Source organism: Salvia hispanica, chromosome 6 (genome assembly GCF_023119035.1).
Source record: "Salvia hispanica cultivar TCC Black 2014 chromosome 6, UniMelb_Shisp_WGS_1.0, whole genome shotgun sequence".
Lineage (NCBI taxonomy): Eukaryota > Viridiplantae > Streptophyta > Magnoliopsida > Lamiales > Lamiaceae > Salvia > Salvia hispanica.
Window position 1 is genome coordinate 6867382 of NC_062970.1, and position 15492 is coordinate 6882873.

Below are 15492 nucleotides of genomic sequence, written 5' to 3' on the forward strand. Positions count from 1 at the left end.
AGTCGGATAATTGTGATTGAGCATCGGGGGCATCATAAGCAAAACCAAAACCGCCGTATTGCTGCGGTTGAGGAGCATGTTGTGTACGTGGACGAATTTGGTGGGTACGGTTATACTTTTCTTCATATTCGGCAAAGAGAGTACGCAAACTACTTTCAAATTGAGCTTGAACAAGTGATCTATCAGGAATGGTTAGTTCAACAACTCTCGAGGTTTCATCATCATCAAAAGACAAATTTTGAAGTGGACTAAGATCAATAGAACGCAAATTTTGATAATAGAAATCTAAGATCTTAGTTGTGCCAGCTAATTTCCATTTCGGATCCAAGCACTTAGCAATTAAAAACACAGTTGGAATTTCACTAAAATACTTCAACCATTTTTCAATCATATAAAATAAAACACACATTAACTCACGAGATCTAGCATTTTTCATGCATGTTTTAAAACCAAGTGCTATATACATGCAATGCTCTAACACACGAACAGATGTGCAATAGTAAACACCCGATAATTCAACGGTCGCACATTTGAAAGCTTTGAACAATTGACATAAACTCATGCTTTGGTCCCAACAATTAGGCGTAAAAACTATATCACCATAGGGATTAGTTCTAAAAAAATCGCACAAAGCATCTCTATGCTCCAAAGTAGAATTAAGGCAATCATATGTAGAGTTCCATCTAGTAGACACATCCATTATAAAAGTTGTATACCTGATGTTCCTGTTACGGCAATATTTTTTTCAAGCCTTGCCAAGCTTGAAATGGATCGCTCTAACTGCATTTCTAATATGATCAACATGCTTTTGCCATAAAGAAAGCGCATCTTGTACACATAAGTTCAAAATATGACATACACATCTTTGATGAAAATACTTACCATCGATAATCGGAGAGCACGCATCAATCAAGTCGCTAATACTTGCAGTATTAGCAGTTGCATTATCAAAAGCAATAGAAAACACCTTATTGCATAATTGATATTCATTCAAAACTTGAATAATTAAAAAAGCAATTGCATTTGCAGTGTGTGGTGTAGAAAAATCTCTAAAAGCAATTAAACGTTTGTTCAAAGACCAACTATTGTCCATAAAGTGAACCGTAATTCCCATGTATGCATGCTTTTGGAAAGCGTCAGTCCATACATCAGAGCAAATATTCACTTTGTGTCCCAAGTTACTCAAATATCGTGATAAATCTTTTTTCATTTCATTATATTGATTTTTGGTAGATCGTTGAATACTAGTTCTAGGTAGTCTTTTTGAGTTCAAATTATAACACTCTTTCATCGAATCTTCATAATCTTGATTATCATAAATACCAAAAGGAAGATGATGCATGGCAGCAAATTTAGCCATAACGTCAGTAGTATGCTTATGATCATATCTTAAAAGAGCGGAGGACGGCGTACCTGTTTGAGACGAACCGGAGGCGGAGCCATGGGCACTCGCACTTTGGAAGTTGAGTTGGGTTTGGCTAGCGGTATGCCCATATAGTTCGGGATGAATCGTCTGCATGTGACGGATGAGAGAGCCATATCCCCCGGACTTCTTGAATTTGTATTTTTTGGTGCAGTAGTTACAATATGCCATAAAAAATACCGGCACTTCATTAGCGGAAGAAACTATTGGGACCTTTTTGAAATGTTTCACAAATATATCAGATTTATATTTAGTTTTTTCTCCGCGGCCGTCTTGTGAAGGGGGGGGGGCATTTCCTCATTTTCGTGGTCACCGTCACTGTCCTCATTATCATCGTTCAGATTAACACTAACGTCATCAATATCGTAATCATCGACCGAGATGTAATTATCAGCATCGGATTCGGCGCCAACCGCGCCATGACCACCCAATTGGGATAGTGCAATGGCTGCAGCTGCACGACGATCTTCTTCCATCTACAAATAGTAGTATATGTAGTATGTACGAATTAGAATTTAGAAGATGATGAACATAGAAAAATCATGAACTCAAACTTATTAAGTTATGACTTTATGTATAAAAAAAATAATATGCAAAATATTTTATAACTTACTTGTAAGCGAACAGCCTCAGCATGGGAAACCTCTTCCAAAATTTCTCGACGAGTAGGTCGTCGTGATTTTTTCGGACGGGTAGATTGATCTTCTGCAATTCCTTTGCCCCGTCGATCACGGTCACCACCACCACGAGAAGAAGACATATTTTTTTTATAGTAATGTAGTTGAACAAGTTGTAAGTTGTAACTAATATGAAGTGCAAATTATGAAAATTGATGAACAACTTAAGTAAACAAGTAGAGAGCAAATTGAGAGAATGAGGTAGAGAATAGAGAATTGGAGATTGAGAGAGAAATCCTTGTTAACACAAGAAAGGGGTGAGTAGAAGTGATGAAGAAGGGGGTATTTATAGATAAAAATGGGAAAAAATCTGATATTAAAAAAAAAAAAAATGAAATTCAAAATTTGAAACGGTCGGAAACCGCCGGTTTTCGGCCAGAAACCGCCGGTTTTCTGACCGAACCGCCGGTTTGTGTCAGAAAACCGCCGGTTTCTGACTGAAAACCGGCGGTTTCCAACACCTTTTCAGACCCTACGCTGCAACCCTAAACCCTGCGCCTGAACCGTCGGGAACCGGCGGTTTTGTGTCAGGAACTGCCGGTTTTCTGACACAAACCGCCGGTTTTCCAACACAAACCGGCGGTTAACCGTCCTTTTTCAGACCTACGCCCTGCAACCCTACGAACCTATCGGCGAACGGCTACATTTTCCGGTTAACCGGCGGTTCTGAACCGGCGGTTAACCGTCGGTTCCGGTTGCATATTTCTTGAACCGTAACCGAACCGTAAAAACTATGTAACCAGATTTCGAACCGGAACCGTCGTCCGGTTCCGGTTCCGAACCGCCGGTTGGAAATCGGCGGTTAACCGGCGGTCCGGTTTGGTTTGGCCACCTCTAGTCATAGGACAATTCTTTCGCTAAAATAATTAATTTAGGATCAAACATAGTACTTCAAGTAGTTTATAAAATCATAATTGACACAATTTATAGTGACAATTTTATTAGTCTGACTAAAACATGACCCTAGTATTTTTTCTTTTAGGGATTTAAGAGTGTCCATGATAGGGAGCCGCAGTTCCCCACGGGGGTGGAAACGGAGGGCCACGACGTGGGAGGGGGGGTATGTGGAAGGGCGTGGACCGACTCCTCGGCGGGGACATGGCGCATGGAGTAGGGCCGGGGCTCTGCCCGCGGCGCCCTATTGCATGGTGCCGGAAAAACTTATTTTTTTTTATTTTTTCGGTTTTTTTCCTATAAATACTACATTTTACACATTTTCACCTGACACACATTTTACACCCTAATTTTCGCTGTATGATTTTTCCCTATTTATAATACAACGAAGATTTGGTTTCAAATTTTTTTAATTAAATTATGCATTTTTTTTCTAATTATTATAGTCCTATAATTTTTTTTATAATTGAATTAAAATATACCTATAATTGATAAAATAATGTGATTTGTGGCTTGGCCTTGGACTTGGCCAAAGTATTGTGGACACTTTAAGAGCATTTATGATGCAGACCGATCTGGGGTGGCCGCCCGAAAGGGCTTCTTTCCAGTCCTCCTAAACCCATCAGCCGCCCGGCTGTGCACCTTCAACCCAGCGCAATCACCTGCCGCCCGGCTGCACGATTTTTTGAATTTTTTTTCATTTTTATTATTTTATTTATTTTATATTTTTCATCTTTTAAACTATTACATTTTATTTTGTTGTTGGTATTTATTTCTTTATTGCAATTAATGTATTTTTCAATTAAAATTTAATTATTTAAATACTAGAAAATTGGAGCTCAAATTGGGGTTAGCTACACTACAACTATTGGGACTGAAATGAGAAATACAGACATGACAGCTAAAAAATAGAATTGTGATTGATTTGTCAGGGTGCATTGTGGATGCTATAATAGACATGACATCTCTAAAATCCTATATGGAGACGCCATGAGCTAAATAAAACAGTTGTGATTTTTATGGCGCATTGTGAATGTTCAAATGACATTGTCTCACAAAATCTGCATGTCAAAGTGCTAGCTTTGTAAGACTCTTCACTATGAGTGTACAAATCATCGATGGCCTCGTCAGAAGTTTGTGTAGCCAAATAGAATAGGTGATGAAGAAAAAGTAGGAGGACTCATCCCATGCGAAATACGGAAAACAACCAGAGCTTTGGACACGGACCACACGACCCATTTGAAATGCAACAAGCAATCCGGAACATTTTGTTCGAATCGCATGGTTCTTTAATGTCTAAAGAGCAAATGAGTCTATCTTGAGTTGTAGACTCGGGTAGTCAGGTAGAGACATTGCACAGTCAATACCCTGCATAAGTGAAACAATACAGTAAAGATTAATCTACACGAACAAAACGGAGATGACACATAGCGACGTTGTGTGATTGCAAAATCTAATTGCCACATTGTTATTGGTTTCATCAGAAAAACAATATGTGAGATAATTGTGAAATATTTGACTACACATTTTAAATTAAATATATATAAATTCTAACTGATGGTTTTTTTAGTATGTGGACTGTATTTAGATTTATTGAGATGTTTGATTACATAATGAGTAGTGATTTAGAGACATAATGTCTCCATGCTATAATAGCCTTAGAGCATCCACAATGGAGTGGACGATGTGACGGACGATACAGTCGTCCGTCACTGTGGCGTCGCAGACGATGGCTTAACCATCGTCCGCGCCCCGATCGATCGTCCGCAGACGAAGCGCGGACGATGCTTATCGTCCGTCGCATCGTCCGCCACTGTGGCATCGCAGACGATGCGAACACATTTTTTTTTTCCAATTTTTTTTCTTATTTAAACACCACAATTCTCTACCATTTCACACACACTACTATTTCACATCTCTTCAATTATTCTCTCTCATCTTCTCAAAAATTAATCTCGGCGACTACGAGTTGAGTACATCGGATGGCTGCAAACATGCCTTGACTCGAGCCTTGTTCGATGCCGTTAATGAAGCCGCGACAGAGTGTTTGGCACAAATGCAGCGGGAGGCGGAGGCGGCGGTGGCGCGGGTTCCTCGGCCGATACAACGTCGGACGTATGTCCCGCACGAGCACGACGTAGCTCACGAACATCTGTTCGCAGATTATTTTGCCGAGCAACCACAGTGGGGCCCAAATGTTTTCCACCGCTGTTTTAGAATGAGCCGAGATCTTTTTCTCCTCATTGTGCACACGTTGGAGGGACGTGATGAATACTTCCGGTATTGGGAAGACGGTATCGGCGGACCCGGACTTAAGCCGCAGAAGTGCACGGTTGCGATCCGGCAGTTGGCCTACGGCACCACAACGGATATGTTCGACGAGTACCTTCACGTCGGGGATACAACTGGCCGCGAATGTCTCAAGAAATTTTGTAAGATAGTTGTGGAGGCTTTGGCGACACATATTTGCGACGCCCGAGTGCTGATGATTGCCAGAGGCCGATGAGGATGCACGAGACGGTGCACGGCTTCCCTGGGATGCTAGGGAGCATCGACTGTATGCACTGGCAGTGGAAGAACTACCCGACGGTGTGGAGAGGCCAATTTACCAGTGGCTACAAGGGCAGCCACCCTACGATGATCCTAGAAGTCGTCGCTGGCCACCGCCTTTGGATCTGGCATGCCTACTTCGGTGTAGCCGGGTCGAACAACGACATCAACGTCCTCAACTCGTCCACCCTCTTCGCGGATCAGTGCAGGGGTCGCGGCGCGATCATCGAGTTCACTACCAACGGCCGCAGACATCATATGGGGTACTACTTGGCCGATGGCATATACCCAAGGTGACCTGTTTTTTTTTAAGACGATCAGCTGCCCAATTGGTGAGAGGAGAGTCTTGTTTGCGGCAAAGCAGGAGTCTGCGCGGAAGGATGTGGAGCGGGCTTTTGGGGTGCTCCTATCGCAGTGGGCAATCGTGAAAGGTTCGGCGCGTTTCTGGTTCAAGGAAGTCATCACCGACGTCATGTATGCGTGCATAATCATGCATAACATGATAGTCGAACAAGAAGTTGGACATGTCACCGATTGGGTGGATGATGAAGCTGGACCTAGCTCCAGCACCGCGACCCCGCCTGTCGCTCGAGGATTACCAATGGGCTTCAGTGAGGTTCTACAGCAACAGACCTCAATGCGCAGCCAACAAGACCATACTCAGCTCATGACCGACATGATTGAAGAAGTTTAGAACCGCAACCGCCATTGAGAATTTGTAGTGTTTTCACATTCGTAGTGTAATGTTTTTATTTTAATGAAATGAAGTTTTTTTTTCCCAAATTTTGAAGTATTTAAATATTCAAATAATAGATAAAATGCTTAGGGCGTGACTTAGGGCGGATTATAGTCCGCCCCATTGCAGGTGGAAGTGGCGGATGATAAAATGCTGACGTGGAGGTGCATAAGGCGTCACTTAGAGCGAACTATAGTCCGTCCCACCGTGAATGCCCTTGTGTTTATTTTTCATACATATATTTCACATTGGGACTAATTTACCCTGATATCAAATTAAATGAATAAATATCTACTTAAGGAAAGCTAAATCAAATTAAATATCATTATACAAATCATATTCATTAATTAGAGATAACTAAAATCATGCATATATTAAAGAAATAAACGTATTTAAAAATAATCATAGGTTATATACCATTTGTGTCATGATAATTTGACAGTAATATTATTTTTGAAAATATCATTAATTTAGATTATAAATTTTTGAAATTAAACCAAAAACATAATTAGTACTATTAATGTATCATAGCAAATTTTAATTTATTGCAAGTTATAGTAAATTGAGCTAAAACATTATACTTTTATAAAAAATTCTGGAAATCCGATGGTTTACATTTGATAAAAATTAGATAACAAATTTTCAATACTTCATATAGCTAATTATTATTAAATTATTGAAGCTAAAATTAATAGACTAGTATGATGAAAAATAGTCATTAGTCATTCGCTACATCATTATTTTATTTGGTAGATAAAATATATAAAGCTAATGAAATTTTAAAAATTTAAAATTATATCCTTAAACAGATAGTATAATAAAAGATGGAGAAATAAAATTAATTATCCATGCGGGGTCCCATATTGCCAAATGAATGACTCTTGTACATTCCTAATTGTAAAGCTAAGTATTTTTAGATGTGTAATTAATGAACAAGGGCAATATAGTACATAATAAAACGTAAATTTAATTAAAAATAAAATACAATGTATAATTACTATTTAAACCCTCATTACTTTTGATGGTCCAACTAATGACCAAACTATTGTTTAAATTTTATAATGCTGTATTCTATTATCAAATACACCATTGTTCACATTTATCATTTTAGTATATTACTCTTACTTAGTTTTTTTTTCATTTTTATAAATACATCTTATTTTCCATTAATTCATCACATTCACATTTTATTATAAAATTAATAAATAAATTTTGTTATAAAATTAATAAATAAGAAACTCATATTTCATTAATCTTAAATAACTTACTAATATAAGTACTTAATACTAGTCTTAACTTTTTATTTACTCCATAGTATCTTATAGTAGTAATTGAGTTTGACACCTTTTCCCGCTCAAACCTAACGCCGCGCGCCACCATGCGCTCACCGGAAAACTCCCGCGGCGCTATGCACCCTCCGTCGCAACTGACAGACGCCGAAATCATCTCCCTCGCTCAAAACCACCACCACTTCAACCCCGTTTCCTCCCAGCTACCGCCTTTCCTTCTCGATGAGTCATCTCACCCAATTCTCCTCTCCTTCCTCCACTCACGCGCCGCCTCCGCCGACTCCTCCACCGCAGTCTCCGATTACGTCTCCTCCCTCATTTCTCTCATATCCCACCACCCCTGCGCCGCACTGTCCTCTCTCCTCCCTGCCCTCCTCCACGCCTACCTCTCTCTCTTCACTTCTCGCAAAATTCCACACGACCGCAACTCCTTATCAATCATCCAGCAATTCGCGGGCCACCTAGACGCCATTGAAATTCGAAAGATTCCTGAAGTAATTGATTTAGTTATATCGTATTTCCCCCAAATCAGCGAATTGGATGATGCTCAGGTGTTGATTCTCCTTCCGAAATGCATCGAATTGGTTAGAATCTCGAGCGAAATCGATAAGCCTGTAGAGTACGTGAACTCGGTCTTAGACGCTGTGATTGAGTGTGATTGGAGTAATGTTCTGTTGATCAAACTAGTGGAGAGTATAAGGGATTTTGCGTCGTGTATTGATAAAGTTAGGCGGAGGGAGTTCCTGCAAAAGATTTTTGCGAAAATGAGGGAAGACGTTGAAATGCAGGATTTGCCTGGGCTGGTTTATCAGCTGTTGGTGCTGGCTGCCAAAGGGTTTGGGAAGAGGGAGGTGATTGAAGGGATTGTATTGTATTTTGGGGGTGCCAATAAGGCCGGTTCTGTGATGAAGCAAGTAGAAGGGACGGTCTTGCTTCATGTCAATTTTGCAGTTAAGCAGGATCCATCATTGGGGCAGGAGGTTTTGGGACTGGTGAGGCAGGATTCTAGGGCTTTCAATCATTTTACTGTTACAGTTTTGTTGTCCGTTGCCAGAATTAGGAGGTTCAGCGATAGTGCAATTGACATTCTGAAAACGGCATTGTTTAATGCTTACAAAGATTATAAGTTTGCCAAGTGAGTGTTTAGCTCTTGATATTCTTTTTATGATCTTTACAAATGCTCCTTGCATCTGATGTTACTTTAAAGGTATATCCATTTGCACTCATGTAATCAACTTGAATATTAAGTGTAAATAGACTTTTTGATAAATTATACTTTTAGAAATAACTATACAAGATTTTATTGGAATTATGATAGGTCCCTTTCAAATTAACCTGTCAAGTTTGAATATAACAGCTTCAGACAATGCTCATCAATATTATGCATAAATTGTTTCAAGATTATTGAACTTTGATTGATTTTCATTCTTGTCTAATCATTTCCATGCCCCATTTCTTCGCTGCAGAGTCTGCAGATGGCTACCCGATGAACTGAAGGAGGAGTATCTGGAGAACGCTCGAGTAATAGAAAAAGCTATTCTTAAATCTGTGAGCTACTTTTTCCTTTATATTCTGCTATTGTTTTGAGAAATTATGCCTCAATTTGTATAGAGTAAATATTTGGACTCGGTAAAGTAAATCAGCCTTGTAATGTGGTGATCAATTAGTGCACAAAACAATGTGTAGTTTACTGTCATCTATTTCAGTTATTGAGATATACTCTATACTTTCATATGCATTCCTGATTTCTACTTGTCTAAAATAGTAAATATTTCGGACCATGCTCATGATTTTAAATTTTTTTCATTGATTTATGATTTTTTTGTTGTCTGGACGTCTAGTTATTATATAGAACATTTATTCTTTTATAACCATTTTATGTCCTCTTTTTGTAGGTGAATGGAAGTCACTATGGAAGAGAGCATATAGTACCGAGTATAGTGCAACTGGGATTTGGACTGCTTCATGCAGTAGAAGAGGGATCCCAGAAAGAAATATCAAAATCTGATGGTCTTATGGGTACAGAGGAGCTAGGTACACAAGTACTGAAATGTCTGTTCGAAGTGCATGATATGTCAAGGAATGAGGTTAGTGATTTAGTGTAATATGGCACATGAGGTGCTGCCATTTCTGCTTTTGGTTCCTAGATAGGGAGTCAGGATTCGAAGCTTCATCAGGGAACACCAAATTTAAGAAATACTACAAGATAGTAATATTTTCTTTATTCATGGTATTCATTTTCTATGTTCATCAGTTCATGTACACAGTAGAGCATGATACTGAGTTAATTACATTTCAGATAATTGAGCAATGCAAATACCATGTCCTGTCTATGAAGCCTGAAAAATCCTTCCCGATAACAAGGTGAAATTTCTTACGTTTATAGTGTTCATCTATTTGGTTATTTTCTTCCTATTAACCTCATTATATTTTACTACTTCTAGATTACTTGGATACTTGGTCCAAGTTCATCCACACCCAATGTTGGAACACATATCTCATTTGAAAGAAATGCTGGATTATTTCACATTTATGGATAGCAGGATTTCCTCTAACCTCATTACTGTTCTACTTCCTCTTATGAAGTTTAGTCGTAGTCTTCAGGTACTTATTTTGCAACATGCCAAATACTGCAGCATCTGTCATGACTCATGTCACACGATACATAGACATATTTTTAACTCTTGTAACTGAAAGCAAACTGCTTACTGATTGTGAACACGATATTTGTACAGATTAGCATATTTTTAGAAAATTAGGGGTTAGTGATTCGTGACACCTATGTATTTTCTTTGGTAATTTTATATTGTTATCGATGTTATAAATGTTACTCCCTTCGTTCCATAGTAATTGAGGCATTTCTTTTCGGCACAGAGATTAAGAAAAATTGTGTTGGTGAGTGAAGTAAATGGAGAATAAAGTGGAAAATGAAAAAGGTAGAGAGATGAAGAGAGAAAAAAGTAAGAGAGAGTAAAGTAGGTGTGGAAAATTGTGTTGACTTTTACTAAAAAGGGAAATGGCTCTATTACTATGGAACGTACCAAAATGGCAAAATGACTCTATTACTATGGAACGGAGGGAGTATTTTTCTAACTCCCATCGGTAATCTAACCATTTCAGGATTACACTATCTTGGTTCTAAGGAAGGCTATGTTCAGACGAGAAAATTCAGTTCGTCTTGCGGCATGTAGTGCCATTTTTGACCTGCTTTCTGCAGAAAAACAATCAAAACCAGTTGGACTTTTTTCTTTTCAAGAATCAAGCAGCCAGGCCAGTTGCAGCCAGCAAGCTGAAGAACCTCATGCTACTAGAGCAGACCTTTTCCAAGAGCTCAGTGGTTTGCTACAACGATGCCTTTATCAGCAGGTTCATGTTAATGGTTCATTGAGTTTTCATGCAGATACTTTACTTTTACTGCTTTCTGATCAGATGCTCTGGACAAATTCTGAGTTCTAATTTAAGTGGTTATATTACTTGAACCACCAAAGTGAAGGCATGCTAAGGAGCTGCTTGAGAATTTTTAGCTGTCTATTTGCATCTAAATTTGTATAGACTGAATTACCATGAAATATCCTTTTTAGTTTTGTCAAAATGACCACTCTTGATCTAAAGTAAAGGGTCACTGACTCACTGTATCCAAGTTTAACTTCTTATTTTTTATTTCTGTAACCAGGCAAATGTCCGGGAAAATGTTTACCATGGTATAATGAAGCTTGTTGTGGTGGATCCTCTAAGTTCCGGCACCATTTTTGACCTTTTACTCTCCCACTTCCAGCGATTTTACAAAGAGGTATTCATATACGGGAAATAGCTTGTAACCGGGCTATCCTGGTAAACCTTCTAGAGAGTAATATCTATTTGTACTTTTCTACCAGTGTTCAGGCAAAATCATCTTTACCTGTCCCATCAATTGACTTTATTTGTTAACATGATTCTGTCTAGAATGAAGAGCTTCCGTTGGGAATCGATCAATGTGTCAAACTAGAAAATGGGAAATTTTGTATTGAAGAGCCGTTGGACTGCCTTCTCTTTTGTGTCTCTTGGATTCTCATTCTTCAACCACAAAATAGGTCTGAAAATAGGTCTGATCATCCTTCAGAATCACTCCCTTGTTTTGGCTTCTCCATCTCCCAGGACAATGAGGTTAGTGAATTTCCTTCAGCTGATTTAAATTGCTAGTTCTCTTTCTTTTAACCGACATTTTATTGACACAACAATTATCAGGCAGGTAGAAATTTTTCTGGAGTTTCATTCTCAAATGCTTTAGCACAGATTCGGAAGTTTCTGAGAAACGGGAATTTGGAAGGTATTTTTCTGGCGCAATATCACCAGTAATCAACTCAATGAGTCAGTTGTTATTCCTATCAAATAAAATGTGTATTTCTTGTGGGTTTGTATTGGTCCAATGCCTGTAAGAGCATGTCTTTTTGCGAAAAAAATTCCAAGTCGTTTCATTCTTCATTCCTGGAATGCAGGTGTTTTTCTCTAGTTTCTCTAGTTCTATTTGCTTATCAGTTTCTAACTTGTTTCCTATCCCTGACTTGTTCCTATGTTACTTCAGTATGTAAATCGCTTCAATTTGTATTAGTTAGGTCTGCTGGGCAAGAAGCAAGATTCAGACTCTACCCCAATAGAAGAAGAAAAAAGGAAGTGTTCTGCTACACTTTTATTAGGGATTCTTGAGGTTGTGATGAATAATATTGTCAATGAGTTGGTCAAAGCTGCTAATGAGCAAAAACTGGAACTGGAAACGGAGCTTTCTCAGTTTGTTGAGATTCACGAGTTTGTGGACAAATATACATCTAATTCTAGACATGGCAGTGGAGCTAAAAAACCAGTGATACGACCTAGTGCCAGTGATGCTGCCGATAAACTTGCTATAGGCTGCGCAAAGCAGTCTCCAGATCGAACTCCTCTTTTGGCAACTTCTAGCATCCATCATCTCTTGCGAATTTCACTAGAGTCATGGAAACTTGAAAATTCTAAGAATGGTGCAGCCTCGCAGAGAAACAGTCAACCTTCTTCTGGAAAGGTGCAGGTTCTTGGTTCGAAAATTCTTTCTAGAGTCTTACATATGTGCTTTCATCAACTAAAATTCTTCTCCCAAACGGGAAAGGATGATCCATTCAAGACGTTAGTTTATGGTGAAATTAAGCTTATCGGGCCTCCACTGCTGAATATAATTTTCTCTCTCAAGTCAGTTAGCAAGAAGGAAGCAAAGGTACAGAAAGATGTTGAATGTAGAAAGGAAAATATTCATTTGGCCTTGCTATGTTTGAAAAAGATAATTGAGGTAGGTTTGTCCAGCGCAAAGTATTTATGTTTGATTGATCACTTAGTATCAACCTCTCTGCCCGAGGAAAATGTTGCTGCGGGTGACTGGGGCGATGATGAATGCAAGCTAGCTGAAGGAATTGATGACCAGAGCACAAAAAGCAAAGAGTTATTCCTTAAGAGCATAAAGCCGCTACTTATTGAGTTTCTCGGCTGCTCTTTTTTCCGTGAAGCCGAGGTAAATGCACTGTGCTTTATCCATCCTATTACACCATCCATGTTAAAGAGATTAATTATACTAGTAAACTCCCATCTGATGCTAGGTTATATGAAATTGATCATCACCTCAAAGAGATGCTGTGTTTATGTCGTGACATTTGTTATAATGCTATTAAACATACGTATGTATTATCAGATTTTATGTGACATGGTACTGATGATTGGCAAGAAGCTGCCCGAAGAAAGGAGGAATCTTGTTGGTTCTCTGGCGACACAACTCTGCAGGAGAAGTGATGTATCAAACTCAAAGGTTGCAAAATGTTTGGTCTTCATTGCTGTCACTTTAACCTCACCTCCAGCGGACATGGTTATCGCTGAAAATATGGCTTCTGAGCTAGTACAAGTTCTAGGCTCGGAGGATATGGATCCTGTAGATGAATCTGAAACCTTTCCTATCATAAGAAAATCAACCAGTGCTGCAATTTCTACAACTATATTGCAGTCAGTTGACTCATCCATAGCTGACATGGACTGGATTGCGATAAGGCTAAAGACATGCTATATGGCTACTCAGAAAGGCATTTCTTTTAATCAAACTGGAAAAGAGGCTCCTGAATTAGCAGTGGAAGAGGTATTGTACTCGAGAGCAGAAGCTGTGGTTAAAGTGCTATCACATTTCGTTGCCATGAACCTGAAGGGTACGTATGCATGATATTGAACTCCCAATTCTTGTCTGTAGTTCTTTCTTCTTCTCTAACTCCCTGTAAACACCGCAGATCCTCAAGCAGAACATTTGCTGAAACTGGCTGCAAAATTTTACAAGAATCTAGCTCGGATCTCAAAGCTCCGGATCAGTCCTAAAGGGTGCAAGCAATTCTTACCCAGTTCCAAGTACCAAAGGCTGGTGGAAACAACTTGTCGGAAATTAACAGCACCTATTTATAATTTTGTTACTAAAATGCAGCAGGTATGAGGATTTAGTACTGAATTTTCTGCAAATATTAGTGCATTTTCAAATGGTTGTTTTGTTGCTTTTTTATTTATAGAATCAACAAGAGAGCAACACGAATAAAGGACTAGTCAACAAAATCAAGAGGGAAAACAGATGCATCCCTGACTTGATTTTCCAGATCGAAGACTACGAGAAGTATCTTATCCAGCTTAGCAAAATCACCAAACTCAATCTGTTGAGACATGCCAAACGGAGCACCTCTAGGGACTTCAAGATTGTGGAGTCAACTGAAGATGCACCGGAGGAGCAAAACCCCAATCATGAAGAAGCAGATTCCCATCATTCTACTGCACATAGTTCATCTGGGAGCGACAACGAAGGAGAGGGACCTGATGACACTGAATGTGTTAGCTCTTTGGCTGCAGGAGATGGAGCTGATGGTGGTGAACGTGGTAGCCCTTTGGCTGCAGATGACACGGAGAATGAGGATGAGGAGGAAGCAGCGCTCCGTCGAGTAAAGAGGGCGAGGACGAGCAAAGTAGTGCAAGACTCTGATGAAGAAGTGTAGCAAAATGCAGATTTCTTGTATGCTAGTACATGTTTCCTTCATGTTCGTTTAATTAACAGCCAAACAGGAATGTTGCTAGTCGAGCGATTGTGTAAATGAATGATTGATATTATATCATATTTTGGTACAATGTTTATTGTTTAACGTTTTTTCATTCTAGTAATGATTTTTTTTTACAGATTAGTACACAACGTTTCAACATTCATTAATGATATCACCAAGGGGCGGATCCCCTGCTATGGTAGAAGACACAGCACATAATGCTGTGCATAAAACGCAATAAAATATACTCCCTCCGTCCCCCATTAAGAGTCACACTTTTCCATTTCGGTACGTCCCCAATTAAGAGTCACACTTCACTTTTATCATAAATAGTAAGTAGGTCTCACATTCCACTAACTCAATTCACTCACATTTTATTATAAAACCAATATAAAAAAATGGGTCCCACATTCCACTAACTTTTTCAACCAACTTTTCTTTACATTTCTTAAAACCCGTGCCCGGTCAAAGAGTGACTCCTAATAGGGGACGGAGGGAGTAAATGAAACGCAGAGAAAGTAATTACCCACTACTTAAAATCAATACTACTAGTGCAATAGGCTTATGGTGGAACAGAGAAAGTAAGTATATGTACACGCGTAGCGTCCGTGCAATGTGTGTGCTAAGACTACATAGCCACTTAGGATTGAATTAAAGATGCACTTTTTAAATTGATCAAATAATTAATTTTAGCAAAATATGAAAATTTACCAGTGTCCCAAATAGTCCTATGGATGCCGGACAAGAATCAACTCCAAAGAGTTCACGTGGGACCATCAACAATAAAGACTGAATTTAATGAAATTTTACAAATTTTTTATAGAGTTTTTAAACTGTGGTAGAACCAACCTCAAGGCCGAATTTTATG

The 15492-nt window shown here is 39.0% G+C and overlaps 3 protein-coding genes across 3 annotated transcripts; all 3 read left to right on the top strand.

Annotated features, from left to right (window-relative positions):
• The first annotated feature begins 5050 nt into the window (after nucleotides 1-5050).
• LOC125194576 lies at nucleotides 5051-5500 on the top strand. The gene has a single exon (XM_048092834.1). It carries the CDS (start codon nucleotides 5051-5053, stop codon nucleotides 5498-5500), a length of 450 nt encoding a protein of 149 aa, XP_047948791.1.
• Nucleotides 5497-6238, top strand: LOC125194577. The gene is made up of 2 exons (XM_048092835.1): nucleotides 5497-5672; nucleotides 5866-6238. The coding sequence occupies exons 1-2, from the start codon at nucleotides 5497-5499 to the stop codon at nucleotides 6236-6238; spliced, it is 549 nt and encodes a 182-aa protein (XP_047948792.1).
• A 1420-nt stretch (nucleotides 6239-7658) lies between these two features.
• Nucleotides 7659-14701, top strand: LOC125194578 (Fanconi anemia group I protein). The gene is made up of 13 exons (XM_048092837.1): nucleotides 7659-8704; nucleotides 9036-9117; nucleotides 9465-9656; nucleotides 9869-9933; nucleotides 10014-10173; nucleotides 10690-10935; nucleotides 11243-11359; nucleotides 11512-11712; nucleotides 11794-11875; nucleotides 12162-13081; nucleotides 13259-13760; nucleotides 13839-14029; nucleotides 14109-14701. The coding sequence occupies exons 1-13, from the start codon at nucleotides 7659-7661 to the stop codon at nucleotides 14580-14582; spliced, it is 4278 nt and encodes a 1425-aa protein (XP_047948794.1). The 3' UTR covers nucleotides 14583-14701.
• Nucleotides 14702-15492: the final 791 nt, after the last annotated feature.